At 37.1% G+C, this 21,829-nt stretch overlaps 1 protein-coding gene across 2 annotated transcripts in view; it reads left to right on the plus strand.

The window, feature by feature from the left end:
* The window catches only part of LOC145692010 (uncharacterized), a 58,189-nt gene extending 46,428 nt beyond the window's left edge, over nucleotides 1-11,761 (plus strand). For both annotated transcript variants that reach the window (XM_081767309.1, XM_081767310.1), the window contains 2 exons: nucleotides 5,654-5,835; nucleotides 11,416-11,761. In XM_081767309.1, the coding sequence (XP_081623435.1) occupies nucleotides 5,654-5,835; nucleotides 11,416-11,715 (482 nt within the window). In that variant the 3' untranslated portion in view covers nucleotides 11,716-11,761. The remainder of the gene's footprint in view (nucleotides 1-5,653; nucleotides 5,836-11,415) is intronic.
* The last annotated feature ends 10,068 nt before the right edge of the window (nucleotides 11,762-21,829 follow it).

Below are 21,829 nucleotides of genomic sequence, written 5' to 3' on the forward strand. Positions count from 1 at the left end.
TTAGCTGGATCACTTCGTTGGAGGCAGTCACTATGCATTCAGCTCGCATCCTGCATGACAATGCTCTAGTCCACACAACTCTTGTTGCCAAGGCTACAGTGCTAAATCTGGACTGTAGAGTGGGTGCTTCATCTTATCAAAAACCACTATCTTCCACTGCAGACTTAGCAGCAACGGTCTGTGCAGTGATGACGCCAGCCTTAATTACTATGGGGCAAGCGGAAGAGCAGACACATTTTTTGAGGGCAGCTTTTTTTTTGAATACCGAAAATAATAGTTTTATATTACTTGACGTACATTACAATACAACATGCCTGGGGAACAGTTAGAGGGAAGATGCCACCGGGGTGCGCCCTCCCCTTATTCACTCTAGTATCGTCATTAGCCGTGTGGACTAGCATTACCATGCAGTATGCTAGTTCAACACACAACTAACTGATTCAAATGACTGTCTTTAAGGAACTGACTCAGCTAGGCAATTGAAACTGATAAATTATTTCTTCCATAGATGACACTATGTGCCATAAGCGTATTATTACCAGTGACGCAATATTTCAGTGTCACGGTGGAAACTTTTGGAAACACCCACGTATTTTCTCAAATTCATGACAAAATAATACATTGGTGGAAATGCATTTAAGAACACTTAACATTAGTAGGAATTCAAGGTTTTAGCACAAAGTATTACTCAAGAAGATATAGTAGATGGAAGTGATCCCACCATTGAGCCCATGGGACATCCCAAACATGTTCTGTAGTCTTCAAAATCTTACAGTACTCATCGTAATAGCAATTATGACCATCCCGAGCTCCTACAGAAACAACTGTCCTCAGGCCAGTCATACAGATCTTGAATATCCCACGCTCCTTCAGCTTTTGGCGTAGTTTGGCAATGGTCTTTGCTGAAGCTCAACTGACGGACATTCGAACATATAACACATATGCTCGATAAGGCTTAGGTTAGGATGTAAAGAGAGAGTATATATATCAAGCAGAATACGCTGATTCATCCTGACAATAAATAGATATTATCCTGCTGGAGATGAAGCTCCACAATGAGTAAAAGTAACGCCACTGAACAGGATTGATGTCAAGAATGTACGACACACTTCTAATACCCATGAAGTGAGAGGGAAGTATAACTAATTGCCGCTATGCCAAATGGCAACTGTGGTTTGGATCATGTACTACGAGTGGAAAAACATGATGGGTTTGCTCGAAGGATGCACAAGACCATTGCTGTGCCCGGAACAAAAGTGACTCTCATTTCTGAATACCACCATCCTCCATTTGCCTAGCCATTAGTGTACCGACGCTACCGAATATATCCTCAGTGATGTTCAGGTGTTACCAGTAATTGTGCAAATAGAACGCTGGAACATAAATCTCCATCCAATTGTTTAGTATTCATGTGTCCACGTGCTGGGAATCATATGGTGGCTATGATTGTACTAGCGGTCGCCGTTCCGCTAATTAGGGCAGCTTTCTGTCCAGGAGCTATCGGTGCCTCGTGAGACACTGTGAATATAAGTACTGTATGAATCCTCTATTTCCCTTCGATAGATCACTGACACATCATGACTTATGCGAATAGCGATTCTGCGGAACGACCATTCTTCCTCTCGCAACCAAACCCACGACCACTCTCTAATTTACTTAATTGAACAATAGAGTTTGCTGTCGTCGTCCTGGCATTTCAGACGCAGGCTGTGATCCACTAACAAGATGTGTTGCCAACTCAACTGATGTATCAACTTAGCTACTTATCTACTGATGATCGATTTGCGAAACAATAATAGTTTACTTGGTGATAGCGTCCCAAACTTCTAAATTAGTGTTGTAAACAAAAATATGTGAGCTCTTAATAAGTATATCCCCTTTTACCTAAATTGGTATGAGGTATTTTAAGTATTCCTCTTTCAAGTACATCGGTGGAGTGTGCATTAGAAGTCGGCTTGCTAAATTCTAGTTTTGAAGGTATCTACTATAATATACCGAAATTTTCCAGCGCTCACTACTGATATCTTGGATTTTTGAGTTGGCAAAGTAACTTTTCTCGTGTTCTTCCGTAAGCACGCTCTATGAATATAATACGCCATCCTGCCTTCTACAGTGGATAGTGTACTGAGATCTAAAAACTAAGATCAGTGTGTCCTCTGTGCATACACATTTTCTGTGTAAATTTTGTTCAAATTAAACGACGATGTTCCAGGACTAGATGTTCTTAAATACGTTTTCAACAGTATATGTTCTCAGTACTAGTCTATTATTTAAGATAGATCGCTAAAGATGATTATTTTTTCCCATGTTAAAGACAAAGGGACCAAGTACGTATTAGAAGTTCAGGATTTAATAGATATTCATTATATAATTCGTACCTTATAGAAATGCAACGGTAGTACCTGTTCGTTGACAACTGGTTTAAAGGCAGAAATAGAAACAAAAATATTTTTGAGTATTGATCCGCAAATCTCGCAGGTCCGGAAATGGGCAGATGATCCACAAATAGTTCCTAGGTCCCACATGCAGCTTACTGTACTAAGAACTATGCAGCAGTCAGGATATGTTAGTTCCCGGTTTCTAGCATTCGTAAGAGGCTATCTACCAAGGATATGGAAGAAAAGTTAAAGAAATGGCAACTAATGGTATTAGTAAAGTTGGAAGGTTGTATGTAGATGGGTAAAACTCGGCAAGCTGAGAAAATCATCCTACATCTAGATTCTAACATCTGGAAAAACTGTGATGTCCAGCTGAAGGTCGAATAATGAAGTGCAGAAAAACAGATGCCCTAGTGCTGGTATTTCAGGTTGATAGTGAATTGGATCCACTACCATACAGGAATAGGAAATGTTTTATCATGCACTGAGAGTGGGTTAGATTTTGTGCTGGTAATCTTGAGGTAATTCTTCACAATGAGAGGTTAGGATTGCCAGGTTCTTGTTAGTAGGAGCTACATCATGTACTTTAAGCAAGCAAGATTGTTAACTATTCAGGCAAATCTTGTCATTTAATTAGTCGATTGTACGCAATAAAGTTCTTCTGTCCCTCGACAGGGCCACTCTTCCTTTCAAGTTAGGAGCTATGTGCAATGGTTGTGGACTAACACTCTAACGGACATCCTAACTCACAAAGTATTTGGTGACCTCACCAGCCACCAGTCAGCACACTCTCGCATCAGTTCAGCAGGACAGATGCCACAAGTCGATCAGCGTTCGTCAACCAGCCAGTTGAACCTCCCCGTCACCAAAACCATATCATTATATCTATTATTTCTAATCCCGAAAAGAGCCAAAATTGGATTAGCCGAATGTAGGCAACCATGGCACTACGGATAGAACTGTATTCACCCATAGGCCAACATGGGCTATGTCCCGATGCGGCAAGTTTTGGTACGATTTTTTCTCAAATCCTTTATTTCCCATACTCCAGTTCTGGAAGTTTCAGAAATTTATTATACACGCGCATAATATGACACGGTGTTATTGGCTGATCTATCTTCCCCTCTACATACAAATTTTTATTCAAATTTAACATCCTGTATCAGAAGAAAGAGCGATGAAATCTTCTGGATAATCCTGATTGTAAGGTAAAAACAAGATGAAATTCTTTCCGTGAGCTAACGATTAATGGCCTGGGACGGCAAAAATATTAAATACAACTCTGACTATGGAACATAATTGTAGGCTCCATAGACTTCCCGAGTAGTTGGCTCTTAGCCCTGTGATGAATTTTGTCTTCAACCGCTTCCAACTTCTTCCATTCACAGTTTCATTCCCACTGTTGCTGACTACGTCGTCCTGAAATCTGTCAGTTTCAGGCTACCTGAATGATTAATCTGTTAGTTGCGAACCTTAAATGATAGTAACTTCACCTCACGGGATCCCTGTTACAGCACACTTATAATTTATCACCATACGCTTTTGTTGCAGATCTTAGTTATCACCAGAAAACAATTCGCACATACCCTGTCGTGAATGAACACAAGTTTGCACAAAGTTAGCTCTTTTAAACCTCCCTACTTACAAGATCAACCCTCCTCTTTTCTCAATACAAGCTTGGGGCCGGCTGTGGCGGAGTTCCAGCTGTCTCAAGTGTGTACTGTGAGTTTTATACCCAGTGTCGGCATTAACCCTTGGATGAAAGACCGAGTAATGTTTTAATTGCTCTGGCTTTGGTACTAAAAAGGAATATCAAACCCAATTAGCTAATAAAACAAGCGCACTACAGTGTGTCCGTAAAGTTGCGCAACCCAAAGTTTGATTGCGTATATCTTTTGATCTAAGAATGATAAAGACCTAAAATCTAAAACAAATGTAAGCATACTCTATGTAGATATTTTCGAGATAATTACCAATACTGGAACTTGTAACGTTTTTGTGCAGTAACGAAAGAAATTACCGTAAGTGTAAAATTAAAAAAAAAAAATGTGCAAAATAAAGAAAATCAATATTCAGTTGCAGAAAACTGATTTCCTGCTGGTAAATTCCTCTGTATATGTACAGTATGCATCAACATTTATCCATTGGTGCCAAAATGTGACAAGGTTGATGCAGTATTGCCATATAAGAAGGCTATTTAATGCAAGTCCGTAAAATGGGTGGTTTTTTGACAGAAACGCGGCTCCTGGCAACACTGTTGTCGTAAAATTAAGGTGTCTTTTAGGTTAATTAATGATAAGCAATGAAAACTTATACATAATTGATAACATGAATTATTATTCAAAAAATTGCGATAAATTTAGTCTTGTAAGTTCATGAAAATAAAGCCTTGCTTTTTGTAGAAGAAAGGAAATGTTAACATATTGATTTGACTTTACCCTTCAATTAATTTGATATATGACAGGCAGAGATACTTGGCTCCCGAGAATAAATGCTCTAAAGACCTAACTACCATATTATTTAAACACTAAATACTGTGGGGTGTGCGCGGGTTAAAGCTTAACAAGGACATAATGCTGAGCCGAACTCAAACATGTGCTTAGTAAGAAATTGTCCATAATATACTGTTTATCAGAATTACGAAATGTAGAAGATTTTAGCTCGCTCAAATATATAGCTGCATTATCATTTTAATCTCTAATGTTTCATTTCAGTATCAGTCTGCAATCATAGGTATAGCCTCTGAGGAAATTACATCACCCAGACACGTCATCTAGCAGCTTGTCTCTTCACGTAAGAGCATTAGATGATACTTTAGTATAATTGGATGATGATTACGTATGACGTGAACAGCGTCATAAAATGCAGGAGAGGGTGCAACATTGGGTTTACTAGCACAACCATAATAGCTTTTGGTCAGAGGCATCGGCCATCTGGTATCACAGTAAGAGAACTGAGTCGCCAGTAGTTTCATTTTAGGTTTTACTGTGGAAAGAGAGGGGGCAATACTAAACCTTTTCACATTTTGTATTAGTATAATTACGGTACTATAATAGTACTATGCTATTATTAAGTTTAAGTTTAATAGTAAATATATTAAACTTATAAGGGAAATTTATCTTTGACCCCCCTAAATGACGCCTTTTGTGTCGCTAATGATGGAAAGTACTTGAGATTTGAGTATATCACTTTACCTATTTTCGCCGAAATTCGTTTGACTGATCTTTATATCTCATATGGTTACTACAATATTTACTTTTGTACTGTTCTTTTAGCAGTGTCATTAAGAGCTCAATATTTCAGTGAAACTGGGTTTCAGGTGTATTCCGAAGTTGGACTAGTGATAGGACCGCAACTCATTAGATTAGTCATGTGCCAAATTTGGGCTGATGTCTTCACGGATATGGAACAACTTTTGATGTTGCTTATGGCATCCATCGATCTGTATCTTTTACTGGTAAATATACAGAAATAAACCAACCAAAGTACAGTGCTATTATAAATAATTAATCGAATTTTAAAACAGTTTGATTTCATTATAATGATTCATGCATTCAAAGAAGAGGAAGCTCTCCAAGTTCTTATAACTCATTAGAAATGTACTGGTCATGTATCTCGAGTTTGGACTTAACGTTGTATAGTGTTTATCTTTTAATATTCATGAAAGCAGCAGTGATATATTTCCTGAGTTCTACTAATATATTACCAGTGGAGGTACGTAACTATATCCTTAAACTCAGAATGCTCTAGTGACCTGGCAGTAATTTTTGATATTATCTTAAGAACATATGTCGCACTCTAATAGCATATCTTTACATATTTCAAAACGCAAAAGGGGTACAGTGGCTTAGTAGGAGAGCGCTTATCTTTGATGCGCAGGGTCCCTGGTTCGATTCCCGGGCATGTAAGTTTGTGTTGCTCAACATCGTGTCCGTGTGCTTTCTCGGAATTTTCTCCCAATTTTCATTCCACCAATTCTTCCATCATCATTTACTTGCCTTAATTATCATATTCCTTAGCCTAAAGGGCATAATCGTAGTACCTTAAACTGCAATACTTCAATACTTCAAAAACACAAAACCTTGTATCTTACATTGTCGCCATGTCGTAACTACTGAGCAGACTATACTGAACCCGTGCTGTCACTTGAAGTGTCACCATGAAAACATAGATGGAGAAAACTTACGTGCAATAGTTTGAAAAATATGATGTTTTGAAATGTGATGAATCATTTATAATAGCCTTGTACTGTGGTTTTGGTAATGTTGTATAATGCAAAACGGGCAATACTTGTGAGAGACAGGTGTTGTCTAAAAAAATCACTTTTTTCATTTAGAATATATATGTTTTCTCTTCTGTTTAGAATTGTAATATTAATAGCTCCATAACCACAATAAGAAATTTCATAAAAAAGAAAGTTACCATGAAAAATGATCACAAGATTTTTACCTTTCTTAAATAAAATGGAGTTACTATTTTTTATCACTGTGGCTTTCACCATTTAACATATTTAACTGGAGTAATAGTAGATATAAGTTTGGATGTGATCAAAATAGTTGATCCACAAAGTTTTAACATAGATATATTGCCTTGTGATATTCATCTAGTAATATGTAATAGATATATTATCATTTAGCAAGTCTAGCAATGTCCATCTACCTAGTTTAATGGCAAATAAAATGTCGATGTTGTAAGATTTAACACATATAGATTATTTTATGAAATCGATGTAGAAATATAAAACATATATGGATTATCTTATGAAGTTGGTGTAACACAGATAGGTTGATTTATTATATCGATCTAGCAATATGTAGCACAAATATATTATCATATGATGTCAAAGTAGGAAGATGTAACACATAGATTATCTATTGATCCCGATCTAGCAAGATATAACACAGGAGATCGTGTTATGATGTTAATCTAACAATACAGAGAGATTGTCTTATGTCAATTGCAAAATATAACATAGTCTTATGATGTCAATCTAGGAAGACATAACACACACAAATTGTCTTATGATGTCGCTCTAGCAAGGTATAAGACAGATAGACTGTGTTATGATGTCAATCTACCAAGTAAAACAGAGAAATTGCCTTATGATGCCAATCTAGTAAAACGTTACATATAAGTAGATTGTCCTATGATATGCCAATGTAAGCTCCGTAACACAATTCATAGAATAGCATTAGACAGCATAGAAATTGTGCCATTCCAAAGTAACACTGCAATAAAATATTCAGAAAAATAAAGTAATACAACTCTAATTTAAGGATTTTTAGTATTAAATCTATTGTTAAAATGTAGCTTAAACACATAACATCATTCAGGATTTAGTATTTTCTCAAACCATCTCCAAACAGTGCCTTTTAATGTCCTTAAATGTGTTCTAAAATCAAGAATCAAAGAAACAAATCATTAAATACAAAAAGGGCAAATAGATGGACACAGTGGATGGATCTCCAGCTTCAACGGATTGCTTGCAATATTATTATTTCCTTTTTCTTCTGTTTAGATTACATACTTGTTTTACGAAATCATATCTAGGCAATTATATTGAAATCTTAGAATATTATAGAGTTGTTAAACTTAAAATAATTCAGTATTCCAACATTCGAATAATATTTAATCGACTTCTTGTTATTCGAGTATTCAAAAATTGCTATTTTGATTGATCGTTCCAACAAACATATTGTTCATGTAAATAGTGAAAAATTAACAAAATATTTGAATGTCATGAAGCTCGTGACAATCCTTCGAATAATTATTGAGTGATTGATTGCGTGTAGAAGAGAGACCTAGGCTCCGAATAATGAGTTCAAATTTTCGCTTGTTTAAAGAAATTAATGTTTTAGAGGTAGATGTAACAATTTGTGTTAAAAGGACGTATGTTTCTTGAAACGTATTATAAGGCATTTTTCTTTTTTTTTTTTTTTCACAAACCAAACCGTCTCGTAAACAAACCTTTTTTTGTCATTTCCGGACATTTTTTTTATTACACCCATACGCCCTTTTAACAGAAAGCGATTCAATTGTGGCTCACTCAGGCTCATTATCCTCAAAAGGCCTCGAGCTCACTGATCTCAAATGAGGTTCACGTTACCTCAGACTCGCATTCGTCCGAGCTCTTGCTCGCTAACCTCATTTGAGCGAGTTTGAGGTTTCAACTTTCCCATTCATACACGAAAACAAACGGAATTTTATTGTACAAATTGTCAGTTGCAAATTCTACAAGAGTATTCGTGACGATGAAGGTTTTTCAGCACGTAATTACACATCTTATTTTATTTGGCTGCTTTTGTTTTCCATACGATTTTATCCTGAAGAATCGAGGAGACTATACATGGTATGATTTCAATTTAACTTCTTTGAGTATCAAACTTCGCATTGTGATAAACCTGGACCTGTCGTACAAGTGTGTGAAATAGTGTTGCCAAAGCTTACGTTTTTCTGGCACCTCTCAGAATATTATATTGAATATCTCATTTTGCTTACAGTTTTCCTTTTCTTCTCTGAGAAATCTGGCAACTCTGCATGATGTTGTGTAGACTTCTGGTTCCCTAGCCATGTGCGGTCAGTTTCGAAATCAAAAACACATACACTAAACTCTTCTGCCGGGAAATAAAACTTGGCATGATACAGAGTGTTTCAAAACAACACCGACAACATTTGGGAGATGATTCCTGACACCAAGATAAGACAAAAAGTATAGACAAATTTGAGTGCAGAAATGCTTCCTTTCAGAGTAATAGGCTGCCGAAAATATGAAAAAATTGAAATTTAAAGGTCCATAGCTCCAAAACTATCGGTCCTACCGTAGTCGGGTCAAGATTTCACTTAGGAACTAGTATGTGTGCTATCTAAAAATGCATGTTTCAAAATCCTAATCTACTCACAAAGCAATTTTTATAGATGGAGTTTGGCTACGGGCATATAATTTGAAGTACTCATAACTACCTCTATAAAAATTGTTGCGGAAGTACCGCAGGGTTCTGAAACTTGGATATTTGGATAGGACACATACTAGATCTTAAGCAAAGCCTTGACCTGACTACGGTAGGACCCATAGTTTTGGAGCTAGGGGCCTTTAAAAGTTCATTTTTTTCATATTTTCGGCACCCTATAACTCCGAAAGGAAGCATTTGTGCACCCAGGATGGTCTATACTTTTTGCCTTATATTGGTGTCAGGAATCACCTCCGAAACGTTGTCAGTGTTGTTTTGAAACACCTTGTATAAACGCCAGAAATAAAACACTGAACTGCTAAACAAGACTGTACTATTGATAAAAATAAATACTTTACATGTTACGTTTCGATCTTCTAACCAAGATCCGCATCAGACATACATCGGAAATATTACATAAAATAAGCAAATATATAGTGAACCGGAAATTATAAACTAGTGTGAAGCGATAGGTTCAGAATTAGAAATGCGGATACTGTGCATGCAAGAACTCTGTAAGCCCTCCTTATTGGATTTGTAGCTAGGGTGCGTGCCTTTGGTGCACACAAAAAAGCATTGATCGCAATACGGGGATTCAGATTCCATTTTAAACTATAGGTCCACGTCTCCTATAACCTCGCTGGTGGAAGGAAACGCTAAACTTCAATAAACAAACAATTACTTAATTATACATGTAGTCAAATATACACATCAATTAATATACCAAGGATTTGTATCACTCTAACTTCCAGTAGTCTCAAGAAGCAAAAACTTTCACCGATGGATTTACGCGCACAAAATAATACCATAAATGGCGTCCCCTAATTTCCAAAATTTCATATATTAGTATACCTTGTTTTCGCTTTGCTGAAAATTATGAATTATCACTATTTATGTTGCTAAATTTAGCTCCACTTCCCCAACAATATTGTTTCTTCGTTATTCTCTGCAGAGCACGAACAAATTTACATGTCATGTGTTAGCATAATCAATCAGCATCAGATTTTTGCAGTTTATCGAAAAGCGGATGAAAGAACAATGTTTAACTGTTTTCAGTAAACATCAACACTATAAAATAGCATTTTGGTAATAAAGAGTTAAAAAAAAATGGGTTAGTGCAAATAAAATGAAACGTGGACATGCTTGTAATCTGTACGCTACCTATCGGATTCCATTACACTTAGCACACGAAAAAACCGCTCGTCTTTCTGTTCCGTTTTAATTCCTAGAGCTTTTTCTTTTTCTGCCCAATGACTGAATATATTTCAAATGACACGACAATGACATTAGTGTATAGTAAAGTATGCTATGAAGAGGAATAGATAGGTTAATAACAGTACAAAACACGTATTGCATTATTTAGCAAACATTTGTATTATTCCATTTAACATTTGTGTGTGCAGAAGTTTTGGTTCAAATATAGGATATGACAGTACAAGATTTTCCGACTCCTTCTAATTTCAAAAATTTACGCTTTGCCTTGATTTACAGATGTTTTTCCTTCTAGTGCTTTGAAAAATTATAATTATAAAACTCTTTTCAAAAATATCTTATCCAACGTCATACACGTAACCTAATTGTTTAAATTCTTACAAACAACAGGAACAATATAATGTGATATGAAAATGGTCCGAAACTTTGCAGTGCAACCCCTATGACATTATGCAACGATAATCACGCTAAAGAATGTATGGTTACCTATAAGCATGGTACTTTGTCGTAATTAACCCACTATTCGTTGAGATGTTTCATAGTCTAGCTCCAAAGGTTATTATCAGATCCTAAAGAAATTTAAATGGAACCACCAAGAAGGTATACCCTTCCTAAAAATAATAAATACATAATAAGCAAAATCGATGCACATATGTCGAAGTTATGCGTAATTACACACACACGAAGTTATGCGTGTTTATGTGTGTATGTGTGTGTGTGTGTGCAAAATTGAGAAGCGCCTCCTTTTTTGAAGTCAACTAAAAACCGGGTCTACTCTGGCTGGAAATCTTAACAATCTATTTCCTTAATTTAGTTGTAGAAATTTTCTTTAATAGAAATCTGATTTGTTTTAAATAAATTTTGCCTTGTCTTTCCAGGCTATTTGCAATTGTGTCGCTGCGTTTGTAGTGCTAACTGTTCTTCTAATGACAGTAATTATAATGGGCAACGATTTACTACTTGTCACCATCATCAAGGCAGTGGTAAAATCAGAGCGAGGGAAGTTGCTTGGACTATTATACTCTCTGGAAGAAACGTTCAACTACGTTACATATGAACTTGTAACGTCAGTCATAGACAGTGATGATCTTTGGGCTATAGGCTGCTTGGGGACCTGTGTTCACTTCTTTCTTTATCTGTATGTGTATAATTTCGTTGCAGAAGATCAATCATCTTAAAGGTGCTCTGTCTGATTCAAATAGTTAATTAAAACTCAAATTATGACCCTAATTAAACTTAGCTTTCATTTATAATTATAGGTATTTTTATATTTTAACAAGAATTTTAGGAAGGATTAAAAAAATGGATCAAAAGATTGCGATCTTGGCCAAGAATTTTAGGAATGATCCAAAAATTGCATGAAAAGATTGCGATCTTGGCCAAGAATTAGTTTCTAAATCAGGGGCAACAAAATTTTTGAATGGCCCCTAAATCGAGTTTTCGTATTTTTAACTTAACACATCATACTGAGTTCAGTGATAGTTTGGGTTTGGCTACACTATATGTAGTTCTCCAGATATAAGGTTGACAAGAAATTTTTTTGATTGAAATATATTGGACCTTTGGATGCATTTTTGGAGGATCACTGACCACAATATTTTTGAACGACCCCGAAATCGAGTTTTTTTTTTTTTTTTTTTTTTTTAACGGAATAAGGATACCATACTGAGTTCAGTGATAGTTAGGGTTTGACTACACTACTGTATATGCAGTTCTCCACAGTGTCGGGCTGGAACTTTCAAAGCTAGGCGGAGATGGAAACTTAGAAGGGCGCCTCATGGACAAATTTATGTAAACGTTTTGGCTTTTAAAATGACTTTTTAATTTGTTCACTGTATTAAGCATACACAGTTACACACAAAACGACTAGGATGAAATACCGTAAATGTTGCATAGTACAGAACAATATTATAATTAGAGCTAATAAAAATATGAATTACGATAAATTAGCAGTAGTCTACCTATTTTAGTACAAACAGAAGGAAAAAATACAATTAGATACAATTGTAAGATTATTAAATTTCAAAGCATGTGTAATCGTTTAAGATCTCTTGAGCTTTTTGCTATTTCGCTTTCTCTTGCAATAACATCGTAATCTACAGGAAAATTCTGAACATATCAGTATTAAGGAGGATTAAATTTACCAGTAGACTTTGTCCCAAAAGTGATCTCAGTTTTGATTTAATCATCAACTTAGATAAGCATTCACGAGTTACCCGGTTAGTTGGAAGAGTCATATCATATTTGTGGACACAACATACAGCGTTTGTCCAAGAAGTAAAGAGAGTGGCCACCGCACAGCGTTCCAGTCCCCATCAGAGCGCTCTCAATGGGTGGTATCGGTGGTAGGGGTCTTACCCAAACATCGCACCGTACGGTAGTCGCTTCTGAGCAGTGAGGGAATGAGGATCGATCGTTGCGCAAAGTGTGTTTTTATTCATTATGATCACGGGATAAAAAGCGAAAAATGAAACGGACGATAGAAGAGCAATATGTCATCAAATTCTGCGTTCGCTTGGGCAAAACTGCGTCAGAGACTCTTGCCTTGATGAGCAGGCCTACGGAGACAATGCCATGTCGAAAACCCGGTGTTTCGCTGGAATAAGGACTTCAAAGACAGGCGGGATACCGTAGAGGATTGGTCTGGATGCCCTTCGACAAGTTCTTCGGATAAAAACGTGTCCAAGGTGAAAGAACTCTTGGACTCTGACCGTCGGTTGAGTCTGCGATTAATAGCGGACTTAACATGTGCAAGCCACCGGTACAGAACATTGTAACCGAAAATTTGAACATAAGAAAAATTTGTGCAAAATTGATAGCAAAAGTGTTGAATGATGAACAAAAACAACGACGAGTTGACGTGCGCCGTGAAATGGTGGAGGTTATGGAAGGCAAAGCAAATTTTTTCCTTTTCCCCAAAGTGAAAACCGCCCTGAAAGGTTGCCGTTTTGATGACGTTGCCGACACCCAGAAGATTGTAACCAAATTTTTAAAAGGAATTTCGGAAGCGTATGATTCCAGGGAGCGTATGAATAATGGAAATCGCGCTGGCAGCATTGCATTGACGCCCGAAAGACTATTTTAAAGAATTTTTTTGAGGAGTTGTTAAAATGGATGAATAAATTCCTGTTTATAGACTCAGTCTCGTTACTTCTTGGACAAATCCTGAAAATTACTAAAAGTGCTTTCATTTAAAGTCAGCGCATACAACAATGTAAACGCACAGTGTATACAACCCTGGATTCAGCTTATCCTGATCTTCAGTTTTGGTTTCACTCCATTCGGCTTCATTTTCAGAATAAGCTGGGCACTCTATCACATCAGTCACTAGTAGATCTATCCTTCAGATTCTTGAAGTAATCTTTGTAGTAAGTCGCGGATTGTTTAAGTTCGCGTGACAGGGTTTCCTTACATACACCTGTATTTTCTGCTAATGTTTTCAGGGTTCCATTTGGTTATCGATTTTCCTTTATTTCTTCAAATCTCTTTGGTTCCAAACAGGCACAATCTCTTTTTTTTATTAAACACCGAATACTTTTCGTTGCAAAATCAGCAACTACCCTGAGAAATTCGTTTTCATCCCATTCTCTGTTAAGATTTTCCGGAAACATTTTAACGTTTCCACACAAGTGAGAAAATTTCTCTCTAAACTTGTTGCTAATGTTTGGACTATTTCCTATGCCGTTAAGTAGGCCATCTTTAAGGACAGTGGGTAATTTGAAGTTAGTGTTGTAAGCTCAAATAACTTTGTGTAAAGAGCTACTGTCATTTCAACCATTTGTCTCGTAAACTTTTTGCTCTGCTCTCTTGGCACCACATGTGCACTGCATATAATATTTTAAATATAATAATAATATTTATATTAGAAGATAAATAAATATTGCGCTTTATTATAAAATATAAAATCCAAATACTCCGTCGCTCTAGCAAAATTTTAAACGTTAAAAATTTACATACTGTTTTCGTTCTTCAATGCAGACGATACAATGATCTAGTCTAGGGTGACCAACCGTCCCGTAAAAACGGGATTGTCCCGTTTTTTCACTACCATTCCCGGTGTCCCGAAAAATTCCCCCGGGACGCCAAAATGTCCCGTATTTACGTACATTAGGTACAAAAAACCTTTCGAATCGATAAAATTTCCTAATTTATATTATTATTTTCTAAGCTATGAGATTATATTGCAATATGTCTAATGACTGAGCAATGTTATTACGACGTTTGCGATATTGGATGTGGTGGGTGCCCTGTTTTCCCTCCTAGACCTCCCCACTCCGCAGACGACAGTGCAAGGACTACAAATGACGATCGATAAACCGGTTCGATTAGATAGACTGTCAGGTAGAACTTAAGAAATGCTCAGAAACACCAATAATATGAGCCATTTTGAATTTCGCGGCAACACTAATCCTTTTTATAGAATGTCTTTACTCCCGAAAGAGATCTCGTTGCTATCCTTGACGGATTAAAAGAAGATAAGGAAAAGAAGAAGAAAGAAGACAAGTAAAACCGAGTTCAAATGACCTGGGAATACTATCTTTTTCAATACTTTTCTTTTATATTCTTTTACTTAAGATTTCTTCATAGCTTTTTTATTAAAATAATTACTAACATATCCTCATTTTATTGTCGTAACAAACCAATATGGGTATGTTGTCAATAAAATAGTTTAGATTGATTGATCTCCTGGTGTGTAACCACAGTATTTCATGTCACACACACACATCCCATTACGAAATCCTGGCTAAACGAACGAATATATGTTGCCACTAAAATAGCTTAGAATGATCGAGCCCCTGGTATGACAACCATAGTATTTCGTCACGGACCCCCCCCCCCTATTGCGAAATCCTGTCTACGTGCCTGAGCTATACAGCAGTCGCAAGACTACTTGTGATAATATTAGATCAGACCGAGTTCTTACGAATCACCTTGGATACCGGTACCTGACAGTGAAGAGCAACGAGGAGAACACTGCGACTTGGCAGCTTATAGCCTTCAAATAATCTACGCAAACCTGCAATAACTCTGTTGTATATTTATTATAAAGATAATAATGCAAATTTTAACTAAAATTGTCTTGACTTCAGTACAACTAAGCCTATTTTAATGTGACAAAGGGGCGCCATCAGAGGGTGTGCGCAGGCGGAGATCTCCGCAAGAAAATTTTTGCTACAAATATATTGGGTCTTTTGACCCAAAATTGAATTCAAAGTTTATTTAGAGAAAGCGTCTAAAATAATGTAAACAAGAACAAAATTTTGTATGTTTTTATTTTCATTAAATCAGTGGTGTACGCATAGAAAATAGGGGTTATCCTCCCTTTGAGAAATATATTATGGAAAAATAAACACTTACTACACATATCATTCATGTAAAAAGAATTGTGCTTGTTCTGAAAGGATGTGAATTTGAGTGCTTGAATCCTCCTCTTGACGAATTCCACGAATGCAAATGGAACAGCTCTGCCTCGTTAGTCTATGGCTATACGTGTGTCTTCTATGCATATAGTCCCGGGTTCGATTTCCGGTGGGAGAACACAAAAAAAATAGTTTCACAATCATTCACTATCATTAATCATATTTCTCCTTTAGCCTAGATTGCATAACCATGGGAACTTACACTATCTTTTCCACTGCAACAATTAGTACCCGTTTTATAAGTCAACTAGGTGATAGAGAATCAAATCTCCTGCTGTAGATTTACAGTTATTACGGAAGGAAACCTAGGCAACTTCTATTTCTTTTAGTTTTTTTAAGTAATATATTTGATTTCTCTTTCTTAAAAAGTACAAGACTAGAATACATAACGTATGTAATATACAAAACTAAGCCAATCTTGACCAAACTTGACATGGAGGTACACCTTGATATGTTTAGTATTTATTAGGGATGGCCAGAACCGGTTCCTGGTGGAACCGGTTTTCGGCTCTGAACAGATCCGGTTCTTCGGATCCAGGTCTGGAACCGGGTTTTCGGAACCAGGTCTAGAACCGGTTCCGGAACCGGTTCTGAAAACCGGATCTCCAAGAACCAGTCGAAACCGGTTTCGCTGGAACCGGAACTTTGTGGCCATCCCTACGCTCAACCCGAGCTGCTGGCAGGCTGTGAACAGTGTGCTAGATGAAATGGTGGAAGCGACAGGCAGACGCCCAGGCGGCGGCCGCTTGTCTCATTTGGCTAAACAAACTGGGTAACTGGCAAACTCATTTGCTAAACAGTAATCGGGCAAACTCATTTGGCTAAACACCCACTGGTGGACCAAAAATTTTTTTCTGGGGCACAAGCAGGTGTGGGCGAGGAGGGCACAAGCGCATGGTCTTCTTTGCAGTGTTTGAAGGTGAACTTTGTGCCTCCTTTACGGGTCTTTGGGGGCTTTCGGATCCAGGTCTGGAACCGGTTCCTAAGATCCGGTTCTGGAACCGGGTTATCAGATCCAGATATGGAACTGGTTCCTAAGATCCGGTTCTGGAACCGGGTTTTCGGATCCAGGTCTGGAACCGGTTCCTAAGATCCGGTTCTAGAACCGGGTTTTCGGATCTAGGTCTGGAACCGGGTTTTCGGATCCAGGTCCGTAACCGGTTCTGAAAACCGGATCTCCGGAACTTTGTGGCCATCACTAGTATTTATTTGAAATATTTTCTTGTTCAGACTGATTTCCCAGTTACGATCCATCAAAATTCTGGTTTGGCTTAGATAATTTGGGCACTCAGAGCACAAGAGAATTAAGTGTAGAAGTTGTAAGAAAAAGAGACAAAGAGGTAAGAACTGTCTTGAATGCTTTAGAGAATCCTTTAAAGCAAGAAATGCGAAAGAAAAAGGCTTTAAAAACAATTGATGGGCTATTCTTAATCTTCAACAAATTCGCATTTCTTTGGCGACCTTACAATTTCTGCAAGGTCTGTTTCCACTAAAAGACAAATGTCTTTTATAATCCAGTATAAAGTCCGGGAGAGAGACAAAAAAGCATGTAGCAGAGATAGTTACAGTAGAGAAATATGCACGAAAACAGCCTTTGTTTGGAGAGCACACATATTGTGTGAAGTGGTTTCATCACGGCGGATTACATAATGATCATGTGAGGGGTGTAGATGCAAAAGTGGCAATCTCCACTCGGCTGAATTTTTCAGGACGAGCTATTAATTGATATCTCGCATACCCCATAAGATTTTAACGTACAGATTTTTTGGCATAGTAGATCGTAGCAATATTAGAGGGTTGAACATAAATTTTCCCCAGAGAAAGCCCCTCATTTTTTGTAATTACTGTTTCAAAATTGGAGATTGTAAGTTTTGCAAATGAACATGGATATTTTTTCACAAACATTTCCCTTTTGGGGGAATTTTCTCCCCGCAGGTGCACGATACGGATATGCAAGTTATATAGTAGAACGGGGGAAGACGCCATACTTTTTCATTTTGAGGACTGTATCTCTTGAATAATGCGATGATAAAAAGCAAACTGTACAGCAATGAATAGTTACAGGATTAACGCACAATTGGTGTAAATATCACATGTTGAACTTCTATGGTGCACTGACAATTTATTGAAGAATCGACTGCCATCTTACCCCGATATGCCGGGTAGAGATGCCTAGTGCTTCGGGGAAAGATGCCAGGATAATAAAATTGTAGTTACAATTAACAAAGAAAGACGTTAATGCTTTTATTTCAGTACAAACACACACAATAAGCTTGTCATGACCCAACACAGTTATATGTAGCATAAAGAAGTACATATAAATATAAATATAATTAGTTTGAAAACATTGTACTTCTCATACAAAAGGAAACTTCATGAATTAAAATAAAAAGCAGTATTATGTAGGGACTCCAAAGATAATATGTTTTATAGGATTAGTTTATATCCGTAGAATAAGTATTAGCTACAGTAGTAATGGCGTGACTTGGCCTAACTTTGGACTTTGACCCCGACCTTTATGACGTCATAGGTCAAAGGTCAATGACCTTGGCCCGGGGTCAATGACCTAGGGGTACATAGGACCATCCCCTCTAAATTTTGGCAGGGGTACCATGGCCCACCCCCTAAAATTTGGCAGGGGTACATAGGACCACCCCCCTTAAATTTTGGAAATTGCCAAATCTAAAAATTTCGTATGGTATCCTAGGACCATAGTATGTACCCTTATCAGTATTGGGGGTCTATGTCGTTCCCTTTCATGGGTAAAAAATTGCCAAAAATTCAAATTTCGGGGGTTTTTTGACCTAATTTATCCCCTTTGATGAGGTGTTATTACCCTATATGGTTATATGGGCGTATACAGGGGTCCATTACCTTTCATAAGACATGGGTATATTAATGCACCCCTTGAAAAATTTGGGAGGGGTACCTTGGCCCACCACTTAAATTTTGGAAATTGACCAATTTAAACATTGGGTATTATAGTACAGGACCCTAATATGTATTATGATAAATTTGGGTGGTCCACCTCATTCCCTTCTAGGGGTACAAAATTGCCAAAAATATAAACGTAAGCAATACGTTATACCACGTGTTTGGTTTTTGGTCGATTTTATCCCCTTTGATGAGGTGTTATTATCCTATATAGTCATATGGTCATGTATAGGGTCCATTCCCTTTCGTAAGATATGGGTATATTTGTGCACCCCTTTAAAAATTTGGGAGGGGTACCTTGGCCCACCCCCTTAAATTTTGGAAATTGCCCAATTTCAACATTTGGTATTATAGTACTGGACCCTAACATGTATTATGATAAATTTGGGTGGTCCACCTCGTTCCCTTTTAGGGGTACAAAATTGCCAAAATTTTAGTACAACCACGTGTTTGGTATTTGGTACATTTTATCCCCCTTTGATGATGTCCTATTACCTTATAAGGTTATATGGTCATGTATAGGGGTCCATTATCTATCATAAGACATGGGTACATTGGTGCACCCCGGGAGGGGTACTTTGGCCCACCCCTTAAATTTTGGAAAATGCTCAATTTAAACATTTGGTATTATAGTACAGGACCTCAATATGTATCATGATAAATTTGGATGGTCCACATCGTTTCCTTTTAGGGGTACAAAATTGCCAAAATATAAACGTAAGCAATACGTTGTACCACGTGTTTGTTCTTTTGGCCCATTTTATCCCCTTTGATGAGATTCTATGATTACAGGGGTTCATTTCTTATCATATTGTTGCACTCTTCTTAAATTTTGGCAATGGGGATTCACTGAAATTGTCCAATTTAAGCATAGTACAGGACCTCAATATCTTTCGGTGATCCTATTGTCAAATTTTTAAATACAACCACGTGTTCGGTTATTGACTCAGTTTATCCTATTTGATAAGGTTATAAGGTATTGACGGGTATCCCCTTTCAATTTGGTAGGACCCTTCGGGTGTAGTACAGTCACGTGATCGATGATTTGGTTTTGATGCGGGACGAGGTCCCTGGTCAAAGTTCTCTAGGAATTAGGTGGAAACTTTGCCCAGGGTTCTCGTCTTATATCGCACAGTTCTTTAGGAGAATCTGATAACGTTGTATGTGGAATGGACAATAAAAACACATAAATAAGCATAAATTGCATTTTATTCATTTTTCTGGTTTCTTCTTTTTCTTTCTTATTGACAATGTTTGTATATTGAGCTGGGTTTCTTCATTAGACCGCCTCCTCTTCTTGATTGTAATGATTTGTTTCCATGTTTTGCAGCATAGCACCCGTTTGCAAAGCTTCGTATTGTGAATTCTGTAAAAAAAGAACGAGGAAAAAGATGATTAGTATAGAAATAGATTATGATAAAACAAATACACTTACAATGATAAATATGATAAAATTACCTGGAAGGTATATTGCAGCAGTCTACGATCATTAACCGTGGGTACTGTTGTGAACAAATATTGAATTTCACGCAGAGATTTTCCTTGGGCTTTACAGCACAAATAAAAATAAGCATAATAGCCACATACAGATGAACCAAGACTTTGCATTTGGCTATTATTATATTTGTAGTACATACAATGGAGTTTTAAGAATGCAACATGATGTGGTACATAAGGAGGAAGGCCATAGCTGTCAAAATATTCTCCAACACCGCGATTATCAATATAAATTGCAATCCAATGGCTTCCTAATTTTGTAGATGGATCTGTATTTACAATGATTGCCAGAGGTAGAGAAATCCGTGAGGGCAACTCATCGCTTGCAAATACCCCGGTAAAATGATTTCTGAATAATGGACTACCGTTTAAAGCACTAGCTAATTGTAATGTATTCAACATCGTGAATAGAAATGATACATAACGTATACGTACCTTTTAATTTAAAAGTCCAGGATAATGTTGCGCTGGTGGTCGATCTCTAGGAGTGAGGAAAACTCTCCATACACAATACAGTTTGCAGGTGCTGCTAATTTCTCTTGGAAATGAACTTCCAATCGGATGGCTCCATGTCGTTGTAAATTCCAATAGTGACAATCTCCAGCAGAAGAATCGGGAGTTAGGTCAAATACAAACAGTGTATATCCATTCTTGTAGTCGGCTCTTGAAATTGTATTTCCAGTATTGGTAAAATGTATGCCAGAGCCTGAGAACAATGTGTGATACGATGAAATGTAGAGATTTTCTTCAAAGTTGGGTTGCAATGGTTTTGAAGGTACAGCTTTTCCATCCACGTACAATGTAAAGAAATTAATTTTTAGATGTTGAAATTCAAATGGATTGGTGGTAATAGTTCCACTGGATGCTTCATTCGATGTAAATCCTACAATAATACGATTTGGCAATGTTCCCATAAACAGGTTATCAATAGTTTTGGATTGTATATCCTTCGAGATGGTAAATGATTTCATTTGAACCCTTGTCAGAGGATACTTTGCCGGTGTAGATTGTAAAATTTTATTGTGTGCCAATTTGACACTAGGGCTGATGCTGACTTTTTTCACCTGCAACGATGCATCTAGAATATTGATTTTTGCATTGACACCACTTTCACCGGCCATGAGACAAAAGTTTGGTTTTGCAGGAATAAGTTTCACACGTAATTCCACTCCATGAATTAAAAATTTATCTTGATTAAAAATGTCACAATGAAGATGTCCAATCATATCGAATTTCATACTTTGTTTTGTCAGTTCATAGCGTTGTTGAAATCCTTTGTTCTCACTTGTGGTTGCGTTCATATGACCAGCCGTATCTTGAAACCACATTGCTGTTTGTAAATGTGTATTTTTAGCTCCATCACTATAATTGGGCAGTTTTTCCAGGTACGAACGATATGGATGATTATGTGGCGGAAATGAAATCAGTTTATTGTTCAAGT

This window comes from Thermobia domestica, chromosome 8, assembly GCF_964235325.1.
Source record: "Thermobia domestica chromosome 8, izTheDome1.hap1.1, whole genome shotgun sequence".
NCBI classification, from domain to species: Eukaryota; Metazoa; Arthropoda; class Insecta; order Zygentoma; family Lepismatidae; genus Thermobia; species Thermobia domestica.